The sequence below is a fragment of the Microchirus variegatus genome (genome assembly GCF_963457635.1).
Source record: "Microchirus variegatus genome assembly, chromosome: 1".
NCBI lineage: Eukaryota > Metazoa > Chordata > Actinopteri > Pleuronectiformes > Soleidae > Microchirus > Microchirus variegatus.
The window spans coordinates 23232573-23255521 of NC_139802.1; the positions used below are offsets into that span (position 1 = coordinate 23232573).

The following is a 22949-nucleotide window of genomic DNA, read 5'->3' on the forward strand; positions in this document are numbered from 1 at the left end:
ATGTTGCACCTGAGCCCTCCCGCGCGCTGTCACTCCCTGCTCCTCCTCCTCCTCCTCTGTCTGCTCCTCAGGAGTTGTCAGTGTCTGAAGAACGACGCCACGGAGCTGCTCTCCGTGCCGCACGTGACCGCGCCGCTGCCGCAGCAGCCGCACAGCAACGTGTCCCTGAACCGCGCGCGCACGGGCGGCAGAGGCGCGAGCGGCGCCGCGCACGACAGAAGCGGTAAGAGATTTATTATTATTCTAATATCATATATAAAATTCACCTTAAAGGGAGTAAAAGTACAAGGGTTTGAGCAGAAAATGTCTTTTTATAATATTATTTTAGTAAAAGCCTTAAAGTTGATGACATTTATTCAGATATTCATATATACAGACCATAATGCCAACTCTTCTTCTTCTGATTTTATTTGCTAGTAACGATATATAGATAATAATAAAGAGAATTAGAGGAAATGTAGTGGAGTAAAAAAAATATAAGAAATATAAATAACAAATAACAATAAAAATACTTTTCTAAGTATTATAGAGGTTTAGGACCAAATGTGATTTATTTATTTATTTTTGGAAACAAAATGAGAAAAAAAACCTGTCACATAAATCAATTCAGGCTTTTTCAAATGTTTTATTTAGTTCACAAAAAACAACAAAAAAAGACTGAAATCATGAGTCAGCAGATTTAAAAAAAGAAAACAGTGAGTCTGCGTTATTCTGTCAAAGTATTAAAGTTAGTGAAGTTAACATCACAATTTTATCACTTCATTCAGCTTTTTTTTGGAGTTAAGACAATAAATCTTCATCTTAATCCAAAGAAAAAGTCTGCATCATGGTTAATTCTTTATTTATTTATTCATTACACAGATAGTTCAGTCCAGTTTATCATCATTTTGTGTGGATTTTTGTTTGAAAAAAAGCAAGAAAACAAACAAAAGAATCAAAGAATCTTGAGCTGCATTAATAACAACTGTTTTTCTGCCTCTTCAGCGTCTTAAATCTGAATATATTCTGATTTATTTGCTCCAAATAACAAAGACATCATTATTATCATCTGCATCATTTCATTTCATCATAACATTTACTGACATTTTATCGACTAGAACTACCAACTACCATTTTGACTGCTTTTGATTTTTGTAGGGTGATAACTTTGTTGAAATTAAACATATGAGACCACGGGTCCCTGACTTTTCCTAAAAATGTGTATTTAATTTTTTAACAGTGTTAGATTATTAAATCAACAAAAAACAAAAAAGTTTGGTCATGTCTACCTTTAACTACCATAGCCGTCAATTTGGCGGTATGTGTTAAATCATGTAACATGTCTATTTTTGTAAACTGACTCAACCCCTTGAAGACGTCACTGCGACTACTGCTAGCTTGGTTGTAAACTAGCACACAAAAAACAACTAACGATGTCATCAAGAAGACAAATGAATGTCCAATTGGCATTAGCTCTACTTTAGAGCATGAATGAGGCTGAGTCTGATTGAGACGCAGCGTCAGGGAGTGAGTGGTCCGTGGGATCGTCTGACGTCAGCTCAGACAGCGATTCAAAAAATGCCGGCTGGCGTCTCGTACACCTGTTTTTATGGTCACTAATTCAGATAATTATACAGGTATAAAGTGAAAATCTAAGTAAAAAAGCATAAGTAAACAATGGTATTATCAAAATCAAAGTATATATGAATAAATCAAAGTATATCAATCAAAGCCTGTACTGTATATGAATCAATCATTCAAAACAAACAAACAAAAAAAAAACTGACACGCTATATTTTCTTGTGATAGTTCCAAAACCTGGTTTGCCAATGTGAGTTCACATTTTATTTCCTCATATTTACTATCGCCTTTATTCACATTACATATCTATTTATTTTCAGTTTGTACTTTGATTTTTGAAATTATATGCAAATTAAGTATGATCAGTCAAAATGACTGCCCTTGGTAGTTCTAGTATATACGTAATTCCCGGTAGTTTGAGTGTTAAACCAATAAACAAGAGATTCAATGATTTAGTCGCAGCCCAAAATAACAGCAAAAGTTACTAACCCTGCATGAAAATGATGATTGATATCTTCTCGTCTTGGATTTAAGGCTGGAACCAAGGATTATTTTCATAATCCATTAATCTGTTGAGTCTTTTCTTGATTAGAGTTAGTTTTTTGGTCCATAAAGTGTCAGAAAATGTTGAAGAATGTTTCCCAAAGCCTGGACATGATGATGACGATGATCTGAAATGTCTTTCAAAATGATTCAGTTTTTTTAGATTTCTTTGTTATATGGAGCAAAGAAACCAGCAAATATTCACATTTAAGATGCTGAAGAATCAGAAAACACTCAATAGTTGTCTTATCTTGCAGCGTAATGCAAAAAAACCCAAAACAAATCCACATTTTATGGACCAAAGGATTCAGATTAGGGGATTATGGGGATAATCTGTTAATTCTCATGGGTTGTGTGTCCACAGATCGGGGTCAGATCGGATGCAGGGAGCTAAGGTCCACCAAGTACATCTCTGACGGTCACTGCACCAGCATCAACCCCATCAAAGAGCTGGTGTGTGCTGGCGAGTGTCTTCCCGCTCAGATGCTCCAGAACTGGATCGGCGGCACTCACGGCAGGAAGTTGTGGAGTCGCCGCAGCAACGGCAACCAGGACTGGCGGTGCGTCAACGACAAGACGCGCACGCAACGCATCCAGCTGCAGTGTCAGGACGGCAGCACACGCACGTACAAGATCACCGTGGTCACGTCGTGCAAGTGCAAGCGCTACTCGAGGCAGCACAACGAGTCGGACGGGAAGTTCGACGCCGACGTGGCCGAGGTTTCGCCGCCGCAGCTCGTGCACAAACACAAGTCCAAGAGCAAGAGGAGGCTGGGGAAGAACCGTCTGAGCGACAACTGGCACGAGACGGAACCCTGAGCATAAAACACACACACACACACCACGGACTCACTCTGAATCCACTTCAGACGACAGCAGCTGCGTCTAGGGCGATGCCAGCCGTGGATTTTTATCTTTGAGGCTGGTTTTCTCACGAGCTGCTGCTTCTTCAGACGTTCACTGAAGTCCAAACGTTCTCCTCTGATCGTTCCGGACACGAGAGCTGGACGCGAAGAACGCAAACGTACGCAGAATTCGACCCGGACATCCATGCTACATCCATGCTACGTCCATGCTACGTCCATACTACATCCATGCTACGTCCATGCTACTCTGTTTACGTTAAAAAAGTTGCTTAATAATCTTCTTCAGATTCACCTGTCGTTCAATTTACCTGGCGTTTTTGAGCCTCGAAAATGCAAAACCCATAAAAATACGGTAATATTTCTGTCGGGACGACTAAAATCTGTATGAAAAGAACAGCGATTCACATTATTATCACAAGAATCTCCTTTTTTGCTGATAGAAATGGGTGGAGCTTTACTCTACCTTGATTTGGTTTGTGTGAACGATGCTGAGGAAATGGATGAACACATTTTTTTGTGAATTTTTTCACAACAAACATTTCTTACATTTGTGTTAGAAGTCCAAAAAAACACCTGCTAATTCTCTCTAAAAGTTTTGTATCGTATTGTTTTTTTTTTACCACACACAGAGACAGTTGTTTTGGGAGCCCTGAAAATTGTATATATAAAATATAAAAATGAAACCCTTACGTTTTCCTGTATACGGCAAAATATATCGTAACTTGGGTAAAGCGACAATGTCGTAGCACCACTTCTCTAATCTTCTCTTTTTTTTACCCGGTTGGATGTAGAGACAGAAGCTCTATGAGTGTGGTTCTCCACGTCTTCTTCTTCTCTGTTTTTGGTGTTATTTCTATGGTGGCGGTGTTACATCGCCACACACAGGCCTGGCATATGTATTGCAACATTTAAGACATTTTCGTGAAATCAAGCTTTGTTTACAGAAGCTCTATGGATACATGATATTGGACTTTTCGCCATTTGCTGATATATCGGGAATGCTTGGGACGATAACCGATACCGTTATACTTGTATGTTTTTATGGATGGATTGGAGGTTCCTGCCGATACGAAGCTTAAACACTCTAAAAACATCGTAACATGGATGTAGCCTGAGTCAAATCTCCGGCTAATGTCTGCGTTAGCTCATGCGAGAAACTGCGGATTGTTCACGGTGAGTGAACGGTGGCTCCTCCTCCTCCTCCTCCTCTTCCTTGCCTGGATCCTCCCGAGACTCTCCCGACATAAATCCCCATGAATCTGTGTGAACAGAAAAAAAAAAACAAATTCCTCCCAGTCTGTGATGGAGGACTTTGTTAATCCCTGTGGTTTCCTGTATCATAATGTGAAGAGTTCCCTTCGGTGCGGAGCCAAAACCACACCGTCCCAGACGCAGCCGTGACTTCCTGTTCTCACTCCGCACACACATTGAAGATGAACTCTGCCTGTTCATGCACCAACACCAGCTAACGCCAAACATCTGAAAATACACTAAAGGTCCAATATGCAACATGCCTGTTATAGCTGTGTCAATGAAAACAAACACGCAACATGGAGTAGAGTCACAATTAATCGCAATTTAATCACTCTATTTTTTATTGTTCGGGCTGAAAGGAAACCATTTCCAACTATTTTGATATTTAAGTTATTTTATTTGAAAAATGTGTAATAATTCTGGTTTATTTTTCCCAAGTACGTGTTTGGATCAATTAGCCTTGTGGCTATAATCTGGTCCAATTATATATTGTGCATTGTCCCTGTCAAATAAACGTCAAATAAAATAAAATAAATTAAAATGTTGTTTTTTAAATGTAAAAGGGAATTTAACTGTAGCTCAACTTAAAAATATGTCAAAAATCAAACTGCAGTTGCAATACTCGTGTCATTCACTCTGAATACTTTAGACATCGTCATTTAAACAAATATCTGCATTAATATTACTGAGCTCAGAGTTTCAGAGAGAGGAATGTTGCATATTGGACCTTTAAGAAAAAAAAAAAACTTTTGTAAATGCTAACATTTTTCAAATTCTTAGTTGCCTTCAGAAGTATGGCCATATGTATAAAATTGTACTTTGTAAGATTTATAATGTATGATGATGTAATATATTATTTTCTGTGGCAGCATATCACGCGGTACATTTTTGCATAAGTGATGTTATCTTTAATTCTTGTAATAACTTTATATAAAATAAATATCACTTTTAAAAAAATCATATATTGTTGTTGTCTATATGAATATTTTCTGGTTTCTTTGCTCCACATGACAAAGAAAACATTTAAATTGAATCACGTTTGGTCATTTTAGAACATCATCATTAATAAAACAATCAACACATCAAACGATTATGAAACAAATCATTAGCTGCATCGCTAATGCTAAAAATATGTGTACAATGGCACATTAAACAAAAATAAGAGTAATTTTGACCAAATTTCCCTTCTGCCAATGCTAGCTAGCATTGACCTATCACAACTAAAAGGTTAAAGTTTCAAAAAGTATAATATCTACAGCCACTTTTTCAAAGAAAGAGTACTACACATAGCTAGGCTACATGACTGCCCTGCTAGCCAACATGTTGGTCACTGTCATGAGTTTTAAGATGGAAAAATTAAGACAGGGGAGTGTGAATTAGCATGTTTATCCAGGTGTTGTGTTCCCAATTAAACTACATTTATGCTTGATCCGGCAGAGATTGTTGATTAAACGCATTTACACTGGTCGAAAATCTTCAAAAACACGGAATCAAACTCGACACTTGACTTTGAATTAGTGCCCTACAAAACCCCACTACAAATTCTTGAACTACCCCTTTAACGTTGTCGTCATGGTTTTATTTTGAAAGTGTTCACAGGAAGTACGGAGCTCACGTTTTTGAACTTAACACCGGTGTGTCCGTGTTGCTGCGCTTGTGTCTCCGTTTACCGGGCATGGATCTTAGTAAAGTCCCTCTCTGACCCCCCACAACCACCCTCATATTTAGAATATCAAAATGGAGCGCGATGGTAAATGTGATCCGGACAGGCCTGCTCATCCGGGGACTTTCCTAGTCGGCGAGGTCGGGCAGAATGACAGCCAGCCCGTTGAAAGCCGCATAGACTTCCCGGTGTCTGTGGTTCTTCCAGCCGGCGGCACCGGGGAGCGAACCGGACTCAAGACACCGAAGCAGTTCTGCTCGTTCCTGGGCAGACCGCTCATCAGCTACACCATCCAATCATTCGAAAGGTAGGAATAAAGGGAATTTAATTCATAAAGATGAAAAAGTACACGTGTAGTGATTTGTTGCTACCCACAGGGGCGTTTCAAGGAGTTTTGGGGCGAAAGACATGTCTTTATTATGTACACAGGACACCTAATATGGTTAGGTACAACAACTTTGCCAGTTTAAAAATCACTTAAATCACCCTTTTCCCTAATTCTGACACTCATTTTGTACTTCAGCATGTTGTCTTTGCCATGTTTACATCCTTAAATACATTGATTTTCTGTCATTTGATTGGCAGGGCAGATATTTGAGTGAATTTTTGACCATAAGAGTCACAGACATGCTTGTCTATTTTCGAGTTATACACCAAGAGCCCGAAATGGATATCCAGAAAGTTGAAATAAATCTTGAGATTACACTTGAGGGAGGTGGAAAAAATTGCCACTCTACTGCAAAAATGTGAAAAACACAAGTACAAGACAAAAATTATAAATAATTAAAATTTAATACAAGTGAAAGAGCAAATCTAGCTGTTTTTCATGTCGTCAAGTTGCAGTGCATGAGAGTTAGTCAAATTGATGCAGGGTTCACACAGTGTGTTGAGCTGATGGGCGCAGCTTTGAGAATGCATTCAAGAAACCTCGTAAATCTCAAAGCCACATGAAGTTCACTAACTAACTGCTTGCTAGAGTTTCTTTTACAAATGCAATCATTGATAAAACATTTGTTTTGTACCTTTTTTTTACAAATACAAACTGTTTGCTTCTTCGTAAAGTGCGTTTACTCAATTCAACCTGAAAAAGTAATATTTCAGCGTACTGACACTTGCCTTGATTTATTGTCCCCGTTCTCTGTGATTAATCTCATTAAACTCGCAGGGTGCCATGGATCCAGAGCATCGTGGTGGTTGTTGTTAAAGAAAATATGGACCTGATGACAGACATCGTGCAGCGCTTCCAGCACAGGAAGGTTCGAGCTGTACCAGGTGGTTCGACCCGACACCGGTCCATCTACAACGGGGTTCTGGCTCTGGGTGAACAGGAGGAGGAGGAGGGGTCAGTGACAGTGGACAGGCCGAAGGTGGTCATCATCCACGACGCTGTGCGGCCTTTTGTGGAGGAAGACTTTCTCTACAAGATAGCAATGGCTGCTAAAGAACACGGGGTGAGTGAGTGACGTAAATACTCGTTTAAATCCTATGTCAGGTCGTGTGTGAGGTTGCTCCAATTCCCTGAGTTGGAAATCCAACTTGTGGTGGCTTTCCTGTCCAGGGGAAAACCTCCTCAAGTTGGAAATTCCGACTTCTGACTGCAGCTGGAATGCACCATGAGACTCAGAGGAGGTGAAAACATGGCTGTCAATAGGTAAAAGAGCTGCTCGACACCGTTTTCTGTCTGGAAACTGAAGTTCATATCCCTTTTCTTAAAGGTCACATAGATAACGCCCTATGAAATCCGTTTTATTTTTTTCCAAATTCCGTTTTATTTTTTTTCCAAATTCCGTTTTTTCCATTTTAATTTTTTAGAATTCCGTTTTTTCCGTTTTAATTTTTTTTTATTCTGTTTTTTTACCTTTTATACTTACTTTACCACCATAGAATGTGTGCTTTTTGTGCCAGTGAATAAAATGTCCACTGAAATGCAACTTTCTTCTTGAATCCACTGACTTCTCAATTGTTCAATCGTTTTCACTTAAAGGTGAAGTAAGTAGTTTATAGTGCCATCTAGAGGAGAGGCTGAAATTAACAACAAAGAACTGCTCCTCTGCTCACCCCCTCCCTTCCCTGAGCGCTACGGTATCCTCAGCCGGTCAAATGTCGTCCTCGTCGTCTTTCTCCGTGTCAGCAGATGAGGTTCGTGAGGCGAGGGAGAGGGCGAGCTACCGCGGCCATAACAGACGAAGCGGAGAGAGTGGGGGCGGGACTTCTGCTACAAGTAAAGAGACGCTTGATTTGTTCTCTCGTGTTTGTCCTTACAGGCTCCCGTAGAAACATGGCGGTGTGGCAATGCAGTAGCGGCCCGCGACCATGTTATTTTACATGACTTTTTGAAACACTACGAAAATTAAACAAAGGATATTATACAGCGACTAGACAATGCAGGAGCACATAATATGTATAAAAAAGTGGATTTTGGGTTATATAAACCCATAAATACTACACAGTGTCCCTTTAAGTTAAATCCTAATTAATTAAATGCCAGTGAATCTTAAAACAAGCCATGCAATGCTGGTCACATTTAAAAGTAAAATAATTAACATAAATAAAAAAGTGGTAGTGCCCCCTCATCTGGTGCAGACAGATTTCTGCGCACCGCCCCTGCGCTGTACTGTTCTCCTGCGCCGTGCGCTTCTCCGTATCCGACTGGATCATTTCTCTACACGCAATATTACCCCTACAACTCTGCAATTAAGGGAATAACGGATGCATCAGATGAGCTGATGTCTTTAGTTAACTGTTCAAAGAGAGAGAATGTTCTCTGGTGTGAAGTGAAAGTCACGGGGAGTTCATAAGTTTCACTTTTGCGCAAAGAGACTTTCCAGCATTTAATATGCGGTGTTCCCCAGTTTCAATCGGCACCTTGTCCAGGTGCGATTGAAACACGGTTACATGCGGGCGCAGCGCACTTGTTCCGCGGTTTAGAAAAATCTGCGGTGTATAAAAAAAGTGTATATAAAGTAAATAAACAAGCAACACGCACTGGGGGAAACCCTGGTGAGTGTTTGTGAGGAGATGCACAGGTGGTGCCACGAATGAGCGTTCCCCGGAACATTTCTCCAGACAAACGTTCCTTCTCCTCACTATGACAGCATTTCAGTCACATTATGTCAATTTCCACGGTTAACATTAGATTCCGTTTTTATTGGCCAATTACGCGATTCCGTCCACGATTCCGTTAACACGGAAATTATAGGGTCCTACATAGAGTGGTCCTATTGCATATAAATGTTAGTTATGGAGGCCTACTTACATATATTAACTTGTTTTTATGGTCAAAAACCTCCTAGTTGCTGTAAATGAGCCGATTGAAATCCTCTTTTCTGACGCTTTTCGTCAGCCGCGATGTTTCAGAGTGAACTTTCACCCCCAGAAGACAGATGCTTGTGATTGGCCAGTACTATTCAGCACATCCGCTCTCAGAAGCGCAGCTCCCCCCTCTGGAACGGTGGATGCACTGCTCCTGATTATCAAAACATTGTTTTAACAGTTTTTAAAAATAGCTTCTTCACGACTCAGCAATGGCTGAACTGTTTGTTTCGAACCTTCAGGACTTCATAAACAAGGTAATGACACAGATACACACCAAAAAAACAGGGTTAATAGGAACTTCCGGTCGAGTTCCGCTTTAACTTCTCACTCTCCCACACCAAAGCCCATAGAGAAAATTGGTGATTTTAACATCACGGCACACAGGAGTTGTTGAGCAGCTGTTGCCTTCACCACTAAGATAAAATGTCTTATTTTGTGAATTTGATCTTCAAAATCTTTTTTTCTGATTTACCAAAGTGGGGACTAACTTACCAAACTTACCAAAAAGAGGCCGCCATGGATCAGCAGCTCTGTTGCCTGTGTTAGCTAAAAACGCAGATTTTCTCAATGGAGTTTGGTGCAGAAGAGTGAGTGGTTTAAAAACTATGTTTTCCAGTGAGAATAGACTTTTTAATTGTGAGATAAAGTGGCACAAATAAACCGAAGATATCACAGCCTTAACCTCTTCTTCCGGGGGCAACCGTGCATCAGACGCAGCGACAAAAGCGCCATAAAACCTATATCTAAATTTAATAAACACAGACATGCTGCATACCCACAGAAACTCAGCTAAACGCTCAAATAAACCATTCTTATGTTCACAAAACACAGTTAAAACACAACCGGATCAAAAACGTTACAGCGCACACATTGAAAAGTGGCTCTGTAGGGTCAGCGTGATTATGTAAACAAACGTGTCGACTGGACAGCGGAGAACCCACAGATTCCAGCTGTACCATTTTTATCACTCTACGACCAAGATTCACGGACTTTCTGACTTTCAAGAAATACAGCAGAAATGTTGTCTTACCTTTGCTGTTTATCAAAAAAGGTTATTTCCACCGGAACGAAACCACTTCTAATGAAGAACTACACTTTCCAGCATGCTTTGGGAACAAATCCCAGTCTGATTGATCATTACAGAGCGACATTAGATAGTTCTGATTAGAGAAGGGTGAATGTCCGCTAGGGATGCACCGATTAATCGGCCAGTGACCGGAACCGGCCGGTTCACACTGAATCCCGTTTTTTTTTCCGTTATGATATGAATTTTTAATATACCACCATACCGGTGTATTTGATTACACAAAATCCGCGCCGCTGCCGTCTGCTTTGCGAGTGAACACGCGCTCTGCATGTAAACGTTTCATTAATGTTTATATATTTGTTTCAATCACTGAATGAAGCCTGTCATATTTGGGACAAGAGTCGGGACGTTAAATCACTTGCACAAAACTTTTGATCAGCACTCAGTATTTGTTTGTTTGTCATTTAAACCAGTGTGCGCAGAGAGTGTGAGGCATTGTTGGCACGGGGCGGGAGAGAGAGAGAGCGAGAGCGAGCGAGAGAGAGAGAGCGAGAGAGAGAGAGAGAGAGAGAGAGAGCGAGCGCAAGAGAGAGAGAGATCTGCGCTCTTGGTCATTAGTTAATTCACTTTTTTGTGTGTAGGTAATATGTTTAAATTTAAATAAACTACACATACAGGTAGTGATTTGTTTTTGTATTTTTAGTTGGATATTGGATGTGAACTGATTGTATTTCTTTGTTAAAATGTTCTATTAAAGAGAAAAGATGCAAATATATTAGGGCTGTCAAAAGATAAAATTTTTTAATCATTTTAATCACAGGGTAGCTGTGGATTAATCACGATTAATCACGATTAATTACCATTCGTAAATATGCCAGAAAAAATGTAATTTTCTCTTTATATTGTTGTAGGAACGGAGATAAATAAAGTATGTGAAAATATAAATGTAAAGAACAATAAAATACTGTAAATAACTTGTAAAAACCTATACAAACTTATATATATATATATATATATATATATATATATATACTTAAAATAAAAATTACATTGTAAAAAGAAAAAAAACACATATGACAACAGAAATAAATAGAAAAAATAAAATGCTGTAAATAACTTTAAAAAAAACTATACATTGCACTGTAAATAACTCACATTATAAACAAAATATAAAGTATAGAAGTTAAATAGTTTTCTTACTAAACTCACAGCAGGAAATTCCTCATCAGCACTTTGAAGCACTGCTTCTACTAGTTAGCGTTAGCGTTAGCGTTAGTCAGCTAGCATTCTGACGCTAATGTTCGCTGCCGTCTGTGTCCCCGTTAGTTAGACAGTGACTGTTAATGTTATGATTATATCATTATCTGCGCCAGCAGCACCACTGACAACTGTGTGTCTTTCTTTCTTCCTCTTCTAACTTCCTGATTGATAACTCCTCTTCATTTTCCTTCAGCTTCACACAGATTAACGTGAGGAGACGTGGGGCCTCTTTAGGGAGGTTTACTACTGAGATGTCATTGCAAATCAACCGTTGTTGTTTAAGGGAGACGGGGATGCAGCTGGTCACTGATGCATTTAGGCTCCAATTGTCGGGAGCCCCCCTATCGGCTCGAGGCCCCAAGCAGTTGCCCGCCGCCTTGCCTGTTCATTAACTGCACGTCTACCCGTAGCGCGATAAAAGTGAGACAGTGCGTTAATGCGTTAAAAAAAATTAACGCGTTCATTTTGACAGCCCTAAAATATATATATCTTTCTGTAGGCTGTAAAGTGGTTTAAAAAATTTAACTCGGAATCGGCTAAAATCGCTATCGGCAGGTCAAACTTCTTGAAAAATCGGAAATCGGAATCGGCCCCAAAAATGGCAATCGGTGCATCCCTAATGTCCGCACAAATGCATCATATGCATTTATGTCTCGCTAATGAAGTGATTCACACACATTTGGAGACCGGGGTCTGATTCTACCGGTTTAGAGGTTTAAAACGAGCGGTCAATTAGGTAAGCCAGAGCTATGGCGCTGCGTAACTGAAGACGCTGCAGTCACAGAGTTGTTATTACGCACCGCACAGAGAGCATCCATTTACAGTGAGTTATCATCCTTTTTTTTTTTTTTTTTTTTTTTTGAAAAAAGTTCTTTTTAGACCTGCAGTGACATATAAATAAAAATTAAAGGTCCCCTATTGTGCAAAATCAACTTTTTAATCTTTTAGTACTTATATTTGGGACTCAGTGGGCCATACCAGTCCCCAAAATGTGAAAAAACAAGACTCAGTCATGTTTTAGTGGTTCCACTTTGTGTAAGTATAGGCGATAAAACACGCGATGTTTACACCTCCTGACCAAGTGGCGACAGTGCGGACATTTCACTGTGAATGTTGGCACCCCGCCAGGCAGAGTACTTCACAGCTCCACCTTAGCTCCCCCTTGTCCCTGTGAAATACGAGAGTGCAGGCGAGGTAGGAAGAGCGGAGCACAGTGTTTTACACAAACTTCTAGCCTCAGAGGACTTGTGTGTCCAGTGGATATATTTTATTTATGAAAAAAAATGTTCACATGCTTCACAAGCCCTTTGTTGTTGATCGTGTGTGTAAATTCCTATGCTGGAGGGACACCTTGAATGCACCAGTTACGTGCCTGCAGTTTGCGAGTGGCGTGTGGATCGGTGATATGAGGAGCACGCGTTTGAAAGCACTGCAGAAAGATGTAGATGTTGTCCTACATTTCTTCTCAACCAAAGGCTGCCTTTCTGTCGTGTTTCCAGTTCTCTCCTCGTGTTGTTGATCCACACACGTCACTTTCAGCCGCAGTAACACTGGTGCGTTCAGGGTCTTTTTCTAGCATGGGAATTTACATACACGCCGCGCAGCGCGGCGCATTAATCGTTTTTCTTTGATTTTAATGTTTTTATGATCGTGAGAAGCCAAAATCGTGGTCACTCCATACATTACGGTGAAACACAGTAACAACGGGTAAACGGACATTACTATGGGGTATATGGAGCGGGGGTTGTGACGACTGTGCATGAAAATAGGTGATAAGTGGCGACAGTATGGCTGTGGATAGTAAGTTAGATCGACACTCCCCTGGAAGCAGTGGATGTGTGTTTACCTGGGTCCCATTCACATGTAAATGACCAGGCACAAAACCGAGCGTTCTGAAAAAGGCTGTTTTGGCAGAGTTATTGTACTGCTATTGTGCTTCATCCTTATGATATTTTGACTAAAGCATGACAGACATGTTCATTAGGGCATCAGGAACTAGTTTAACTTGGGTTAATAGGGTATAATATGGGACCTTTAAATGGGTTTTTAGTAAGTTGGTACCTAAGAAATCTGAAATGACACTGATGGTGGCAAACTGTGTCAAAAGAGAGAACGCCTAGACATCTCTTTACTAAAACCTCTGTAATTTCACTCTGCTTCATTTCAACAGCATCAGAATTTGCACAGCTCATGTCCACATGTTGTTTCATGACCTCCTTTTAAACTCCTACTGCATATTTTAAAGGTGATATTTGCTTTAAAATACAATATTTTTTTAGGCGAGAGAAAAAAATCCTTCAGTTATGCTGTGTTCCATGTACATTTACTCTGGCACAGTGGCATCTACAGTGAAACTTACACCTCTGGTGGAATCTCACAAGTGTTATCTTTATTTTGATACCAAGATAATTCACATAGAGCTTGTAACTGCAGAGATTTACTCTATTTAGTTTGGGCATGTCATTTTTGAGCAGGGACTCCAAAAAGAGGGTCAGGGAAGAAGTGGTTAAATATAGGCAGATTTTATCATTTTTCGAGTGTCCCAAAGGCGTCCACATTCAAACGTCAGTGCTCGGTTATTCTGGCTCTGGCATTGTTTTTAAATGAAACTTCAATTTGAAGCAGTCATGTAATGTTGTTATTTAACCTCCCTGAAACCATGGCACGGCAGAATTCACTCCTCTGAGAGTTTCAGTCACTTTAACCTGGTGCCAGGCCTGATTTGTAGGAAAACCTTCAAAGCCTTGGTCAAATGTTAGAAAATTAGAATAATCACCGTTTCTCTCCAAAGCTGACACTGGTGATTATGAAGTGAAGATGTGTTACCTCCACATATTGTTAACTTTTCCAAGAGCTAACGAGGGCAGGATGTTTCTACTTCCAGGAGCAGAGAGATTTTAATGCCTCGACAAATCGAGGCAATGACCCTGAATTTGCCAGGGTTTTTTTATGCTTGGAGAGCGCCGAACATCTAATTAAATCTCAGCTGTAGCTCATACAGCATCTCTACTTCTGCTTGTAGCTAAAAACCAGACAAGGTCAATTACAGCGCGGAGCATAAACAGATCCATCACGCTCGGCTCCAGCTACAGGACCTGGAGTTCCAAGTTTTTACCTGGTGGAGGCGACATGTGACTTTTGTTTGTGCGTGCGGTGCGAACATCAACAAACCACAACTCAGGACTCCATCAAAACCCAGTTCTCCCTGCGGCGTCCAGACCAAATAAGACAAATAATTCTGCCGGACGGCCTCTCGGTGCTCTCGTAAACTGTTTGTCAGATTGACACGTCGTCTGTTGCCTCTCGGTGGTCGTGTTTATATCATCAGTGACAAATGGAAAACATTTGAGGTTGAAGCGAACTCGCAGATCAGTTTTCATAATGTGTGTGTGTGTGTGTGTGTGTGTGTGTGTGTGAGAGTGTGAGTGTGAGTGTGAGTGTGAGTGTGAGTGTGAGTGTGTGTGTGTGTGTGTGTGTGTGTGTGTGTGTGTGTGTGTGTGTGTGTGTGTGTGTGTGTGTGTGTGAGGCATCTCGTGTCAGTCCAGGGATTTGACTTTGATTTAATATGTAGTACATGATGATTAAAAGCACTCACTTTAGGCGGATGCTGCTGAATTTCCATTGAAAATAGTCATATTTCACATGAGTTACCTGATATTTCTTACAACTTCCATTAAAATCTAAGCTAGCTCCTTTACTTTTCAGTCCAGTTTCACTTTGCACAATAACGTTAGCAATTAAAAATGTTGACATTGGCTTTGAGTTGTTCTGAGAATTCTTCTGACATTTTTGTAAAATTAGGAACAGTTTGCGTTTACACTGTTCCCGTAAAGGCGTTTTTTCAAAGCTCCGCCCTCAAAATACCGGAAGTTACGTTTTTTATTCATATGCACATTTGTATCATGATGTAGTGCAAAGACAAGGCCCCTTTTAATTTCACTAATCTTATTCCAAATTTTTTATTTATTTTTTGCCAAATTGTAAAAAATAATTCCAGGGTTAGGGTTAGGGTTGGGGTTAGCGATTCCAATGTGTTTTAGAGTTTAATGCATGTTTTTAAATATTTTTTCGCAGTATCACAATAATATAATCAATCGCGATCATTTTTGTCTGGTGACTTTCTGCCGATAAATCCCGCCCCCTTCTATTTACCCTCTGGTCAAAGCTCCGCCTCCTCCACAAAACTTGTGATACATTTTTTTTTTTTTTTGTAAAATCAACAATATTAGTTTGTTTTCACTGTTTCCGTTGGGGCGTTTTGTCAAAGCTCCGCCCCCAAAATATAGGAAGTTGCAGTGGTGGAATGTAACAAAGTACAAATACTTCGTTACTGTACTTAAGTAAATTTTTCAAGAATCTGTACTTTACTTAAGTAGAATAAATAGTGCATACTTTTTACTTTTACTTTGTTACATTTTGCAGCAATTATCTATACTTCTACTCCGCTACATTTTCACAATGCGCTTCGTTACATTTTCTGATAAGTTCTGGACCCCGGACCCGTTCTTTCTCCACCCTCGCACAGCGCCCCACCGTCGTGTCCGTCAGCCCTGGGAGCACGACGGGGACACTGAGCTGCGGACGGGCGGAGAGGGGCCCGGGGGAAGCACTACGTGTTGCGTTGAGCCTCTGTGTGCGGACGTAGTGGCCCAGATGAGAGTCAGGGGAGAAAGATTCTGGTGGATTATGGGATGTTTGTCCCAATACGTGAAACACCGGATAGAGACGGACAGTCATTTTGAGACCAATGTAAGCGATATGAGGAAAGTTGTTGTTTACTACTGTTGCTAGGCAGCGGATGTTTATCCGGCAGCACAAGTTGAATATCTTTGGTTGTACGCCCCCTGCCGCTGTGGCGAATACTGCAACGAACAACATGGTGAGTAAAAAATGCCTCAGTGTGTCGCCGTCTGCACAGCCCCGCGCCACATCACACGCACGAGTATAAACAAGGTCAGATTAAAACTCATGCACTGAATCAAAAATGTTTACAGCCTTTAACATATGGTAATTAACAGTGTTACAATGTTAAAATAGTTAATGTACTCTAATAGACATTAAATATGTGTGTTGCACTTAAATAAATCACGTTTTTCATTCAAGGTGTTCAAAGCATTCAAAAGTGAAGTGCCCCTATTCCTTTCACTAATTTAAGTATGCACATTTTTTTTTGCTAAAGTCAAAGCTCCGCCCCCCCAACACTTAAAGTTTTTTTTTGTGATAAATAAAGAGAAATCATGTTTTTGTAAAATGAGCATAATAGTTTGTGTGTCTGTTTTCCAAAACTCTGCCCCAAACTAACAGGAAATTGTGATGTTTGTATCTTTAAATGAAGTTCTAGTGCGAAGAGAAGGCCCCGCCCCTTTTAATTTCACAAATCTTAATCTGATTTTTTTTTTTTTTTGCCAAAATGTAAAACTTAATTGATCACAATGTGTTTCAATTAGAGACATTGAGACATTTTAAAACAGATTTTTTTTTCATCATAATTGTATTGTGATTTATTTTGCGTAAGATGATCATGATGGGATGTTTTCACATCCTTCTCTGTTAATGTAGGTCAAACATTTATGTATTACGTGTGTGTGTGTGTGTGTGTTTGGTGATGAACTTTCTCAGCAGGCGGTCTGCTCTTCGTTATCTCGTGACAGAAATCCTGTCTCCACTGAGACGCAGCAGATTAATTCTGATTTTAACAGCATGTGTAACACACAGAACACATGTTTTGCTTTCCTTTCATTTGCGCACATACACACACGCTCTCCTTGTCTACTTCCTGGGAATCTGTCTCTAATCAAAGAAAGTTACAGAGAGATGAAACTATTATCATCTCAGAAATGTCAATGATTCCGACTTTTCCAAGGCAGGAAGTACAAGCGTGGCGTACGTAGCACAGCCGACGAAACACCATGAAAACTAAATGTTTTCTCTTGGGGCTCGAACCTCAGGCCACTTCTCTTTTATTATTGACATGAACAATCTTGTTCATAATGTCTTTCAGGCTAATTTTCCATTTTTATGCAGACGACGTTGTCGTATACACCTCCTTGTATACACAAGATGTAAGAACTGGCTAATTTTTATTTTTTTATGTGTTTTAAATGGTCTGCTTCATCATATCGACTGGTTTTTATTAGTCAAAAAGCAACTTCTTACGCTCTTAGGTCACATTATTTGTTTTAATTGTCACTGGTTTGAACTGGTTTTAATGCCACTAAGCCTACATTATATCACTGGTGCTCTATTTACAGTCTTTATTTCTTACATGTATGATGATTTATATGATGTTTTAATGCTGCTGTAACTTGAAAATTGTGCTGCTCCCCGATTCATAATCTAAACTAGTACTAGGACCAAGATTTGGGATATTCAGTAGAACCCTGGAAATTTTGCCTCCGTTTTCACCTTAGGGGGCGCTGTAGATTCCTGGAACGCACGGGTCCAGGAATATGCCAATATTGTATTTTCCCAACACCTGACCTCCATTCAAAGTTTCAAGACTTTTTATGCACGTTAACGCCCTTAAAAAAATCCGGAAATCCATGGATGGAATAATAATCTGAAGGATTATCAACAGGTTCCTGGGCCTTAATAAGTATTTTTCTGGTTATATAAAGGTTTAATAATAATTAGTGCTGGGCACTAGGTTAATGCACGTTAACGCACAACACGTTTTCAGGACGACTGACTGGAAAAAGACACGCGTGACATCATGTTTACGTGCCGCGACACCGGATTCCAGGCACAGTTTACCAGTTAGCTCCGTTAGCTGCATTAGCTCCTTTAGCGCCGTTAGCGCGCCTACAGTCGAACTGGAGCGGTCTGTTTATTAAAGCGGAACTAGACCGGAAGTTCCAATTAAAGCTGTTTTTAGTGTGTATCTGCGTCATTACCTTGTTTATGAAGCCCTGAAGTTTCGAAACAGTTCAGCCACTGCTGAGAACGCTGTGTTTTATTGTAATCTTGGGCTCAAGAAGAAGAATAACGTCCGTTGTGGAGGTGTTTCACGAGCGACAGTGTCTTCTGACTCTGGGTCTGACTCCGGGTCAAAGTCATAAAAGGGACTGCGGCGGGGAGTCGTGACAAAGCTATTTTTAAACACTGTTAAAACAATGTTTTGATAATGAGGAGCAGTGCATCCACCATTCCAGAAGGGGGAGCTGCGCTTCTGAGAGTGGGTGTGCCGAATGTCATTTCCGGGGTACTGGCCAATCACAACACAGTCTGTCTTCTCAGGCGAGATTTATGTCTGAAATAGCGCGGCTGACAAGTGCTTCAAAAAGGACAGATTTCTATCGGCTCGTTTCCAGCAACTAGGAGGTTTTTGACCATAAAAACAAGTTAATGTATGTAAGTAGACTTCCATAACTAACATATATGTGCAACAGGACCACTCTATGTGACCCTTGAATGAAAATAGCAGCGCTACAAATAACCAGCGCACCTGTGTACTGCGTATGTGTGCCTCTGTTTTTAAAGTTTAGCGTGACTTTTGGGACTCATTTTAACAATCTGTCACGCGCGTCTTTTTCCGGTCAGTCGTCATGGAAACGCGCCATGCGTTACCGTTCGTTAATGTTTGCGCCGTTAACGCACTAACACGCCAAGCACTAATAATTAGGCTCCAGATCGGAGTGCGCCAGCATCTTCTCGCTGTGAGGCAACAATGCTAACCACTCAACCCAATGACGGGTATTGGAGATCTGCCTTCGCTTGAACTCTAAAACTTTAAAACTTTTAAACTTTAAAAACCAAAAAACATCAACCTGTTCCTCCACTTTTCTTCACCCAGGCAGCTGGAGCGATCCGCCCCCTGGTGTCCACGGTGATAGCCACCACGTCAGAAGGTTACCTGGACCATTCTCTGGAGCGCACCAAATACCGAGCCAGCGAGATGCCTCAGGGATTCACGTACGATGTCATCGCTCAGGCCTACCAGAGGGTAAGTGCTGTAGAAGTATCTCCAGTGAAGAAAAGGGACGTAATATTGACATGATGTTAGCTCAAAGTGTCAAGTCAGGACTTTTGAAGTGTGCTGGGCACATAATAAGCCTCATTTTCCACTAAGCAGTACCATGCACTTCACTCCACCTCTGTGTGGTTAGTCTGTTCTGATGTGGTTTGTGGTTCCACTGAAGTGAAGAGGTCCTCTTTGGTGATTGTTGTGTCAGCTATGTAAACAGGATGATGTCATGCTAGCACCGCACAATGCAATCTACTGATAAATTCCTAAAAGAAAACAAGAAGCCAGCCCAGTGCCAAATAATGTCTTTTATTTGGCACGTGGCTGTTTTATCACAAAGAAAAAACATGCTTTGTTGTTGTTGTTGTTTGTAAATTAGTGCTGGGCATGGCATCCACTTTACAGCATATTAACGTACGACGCGCCATGCGACGTCATGTTCACGATTTTTAAAATTAGGCACACATACGCAGTACACTGGTACGCTGGTTATTTGTATCGCCGCTCTTTTCGTTTGATAAACCGACCGCTCCAGTTTGACTGTAGGCGCTAAAGGAGCTAACGCAGCTAACCGAGCTAACTGGTAAACAGTGCCTGGACTTCGGTGCCGTGGCACCTAAACATGATGTCATGCGTGTCCTTTTCCAGTCAGTCTTCGTGGAAACGCGCCATGCGTTAACGTTGACACCGCTAACGTGCTAAGGTGCCCAGCACTATTGAAAATGTGTGCTTTTTTGTTGACCAATAAATGGACAGCGTCCTGTCCAGGTCTGCACCTGAGGACTTGGTCCACTGTGATTGGTACACCAATAGCCAGAAAATAGCGAATTTACAGCGTGTTGAGCAAATGTGAGCAGCTAACGAGGTGCATTCAACGACCCTGGTAAAACTCTCGCTCTCACACCAAACCCCATAGAGAAAATCAGTGATTTTAACATCACAGTACACAGGAGTTGTTGATCCACTGCTGCCTCCATCACTAAGTTTGAATGTGTTGTTTTGTGACTTCAGTGTTTGAAATGGGATGACGTCATTGTTCAGCTGATGTGCCAGAACCTTCAGGGCGTCGCTCTAAAGAGCTTGTGGCATGGCTGCTCATTTTCACTTGGCCTTTTACGACGTCTGTGAAAGATATTTTGTTTTAGGAAAGCCATCCCTGAGGAGAAACTGAAGTGTGCAACCTGCTCACTCTCCCACACCAAAGCCACGGAGAAAATCAGTGATTTTTAGCTCACAGTGAAACAGGAGCTGCTGGTCTACTGCTGCCTCATGTGGACACTTTGTGTCACTGTGGTGAATCTAAATGGACAATTTCAATCCCTAAAGTCCTAAATTAACATATTCAGCAGATGATAAGTGCATCAACTCCATTTGCTATGAGGTAAAATTGATGCTTTTCTTTATGGACTTTGGTGTGGAGACATGAGTAATTTACAAAGCAAAACAAACTTCAAGCTCCAGTAAGAAACGGCGATAGATACCGGAAAATGCAGAGAAATAGAGCTTTGCACTCGTATACTTGTCATTACAGTAGAACCTCAGGAAAGTGAGGCAGAAGAACTCACTCGCTGAACTTTTTTTTTTTGATAATTCCACAGCCATAAAATCAAGATAAATCCAGGCAGATTTGAGTATCTTGACGGTCATAAGAGGGTTATGCTGTCTCCTGACAACAGGGGTATTTTTGAGCCTGTTTTTACGTGAAAAGTGGAAAGAATTGAAGTCATAAATGTGTTGATTGGTCTCTAAAAGCAGGGCCTCGTTGCCAAGACCCTAACATGAAACTGGAGTCGCCCGAGTTGATTTTTGTTTATTTTGCAGACACTTCTTAAAGTTTGCTTTTTCAACCTCGACTCAGATGTCGTCAGATGTTTCTTCTAATATTTCCTTGAGGGAGCAGCCCTCATTTGTCTGCAGTTATTTATCTTTTTCCAGCTCTGGCACAGATGGGTGCTAAAGATTACTTTGCTGTAGCCTTCTCAGAAAACTACGGAAGAGGTTTAGGGCCATACAGGAAAAAAATATTTGAATCAGAATCAGTTAATTTCAGAGTTCTGGACACACGTAGTTCTGAGGTTTAAAGTCAGAAACCTGAGAATAAAGTCAGAAATCTGAGAAATGAGAATTAAGTCATTTGTTTGCAAGAATTAAGACAAAGTGTGGAGGTCAGAGGAGGAGGAGTGATGAGGAGGAGGAGGAGGAGACGGAGACGGCCGGGGTGGACTCAGAGTGTGTTTCCCCTCTCCCCCGTGTTGTATCATCAGGCCTTCAAAAGAAGGGGAAAGTGTCAGGTTAGGACTGTAGGACAAATCTGTGAGAGCTGCACATTTGTAGCTCGACATCCATTGAGTGCAGGAGAACTTAGGGCTGAGGAGACAAAGGGGGTAGACACTTTATCCAGCCCCCACTGATGGCTTTTGTACCTGGAGAAAATGCTAAAGGTTAAATTACCGCAGGGCTGAGAGCATATTTCTCCTGTAATTTCTCTCTTTTCAGTCCCGAGGTCCCTGGGAGAAAAGATCCCTCTCTTTTATAGCTTAATAAAATATTACCCAGGTATAATCTCAGGTGGCACGACTCTGTCTTTGTGGTCCAGACTGCATGTTAAACCAGAATGAGCTCATCGCCTCCATCCAAGCCTCCATGTGATCTTCACAAATTGAGCTTTCCCAGCGATAGAGATCGGAGCACAAATAAAATGTTCATTGCTACAACAAATTCCAAAGACATTTATCTTAATTACAGGATTAAATCGGGCAAATAAATCAGCGTTAGCGTCATCCAGCGGCGATGACATAACTGTGCTCGAAACAGTGCGGGCTTCTCTGTTGATACTAAAACTTTGCTTTGTCTTTAGTGCTTGTGTCAGAACGGATCAATCAGTATTTCTACATTTATGGGAGATCAAGTTACCGTTTAAAGGGATCGTTAAAGTTATATGCTGACGGCTAGAGACATGTTGGCTCAGCTGGGACGCGAGAAAAAACAGGTTTTAGCTTCTTAACAAAAGGCTTATCTGATCAAATATACACCTGCTTAATTATACAATCATTCAAGCAGCATGTGCGTCGCTTTTCCATCACCATGAAACAGCATTTCTGGACAGGAAAGTACGGTGGCCCTGAGGTGCAAAACACATCGCAAATCAAAAACACAAACGCAAATCAAAAAACACAAACGCAAATCAAAAAACACAAACGCAAATCAAAAACACAAATACATTAACTCAAAACGGAAACACAAATCACAAAACACAAACACAAAAGCAGAAAACACGAAAACATTAACTCACAACGCAAACACAAAAACAGAAAACACGAAAACATTAACTCACAACGCAAACACAAAAGCAGAAAACACGAAAACATTAATTCACAACGCAAACACAAAAGCAGAAAACATTAACTCACAACGCAAACACAAAAGTAGAAAACACGAAAACATTAACTCACAACGCAAACACAAAAGCAGAAAACATGAAAACATTCACTCACAACA

At 40.7% G+C, this 22949-nt stretch overlaps 2 protein-coding genes across 4 annotated transcripts in view; both read left to right on the forward strand.

Moving 5' to 3' along the window:
- Positions 1-2922, forward strand: sostdc1a (sclerostin domain containing 1a; the record flags this gene model as incomplete). Its single annotated transcript, XM_083895092.1, has 2 exons — positions 1-223; positions 2468-2922. 2 exons carry the CDS (start codon positions 1-3, stop codon positions 2920-2922), a joined length of 678 nt encoding a protein of 225 aa, XP_083751218.1.
- Positions 2923-5916: 2994 nt separating this feature from the next.
- crppa (CDP-L-ribitol pyrophosphorylase A) overlaps positions 5917-22949 on the forward strand; it is a 72564-nt gene continuing 55531 nt past the window's right edge. For all 3 annotated transcript variants that reach the window (XM_083898423.1, XM_083898425.1, XM_083898424.1), the window contains exons 1-3: positions 5917-6193; positions 7052-7337; positions 19281-19430. In XM_083898423.1, the coding sequence (XP_083754549.1) occupies positions 5961-6193; positions 7052-7337; positions 19281-19430 (669 nt within the window). In that variant the 5' untranslated portion in view covers positions 5917-5960. The remainder of the gene's footprint in view (positions 6194-7051; positions 7338-19280; positions 19431-22949) is intronic.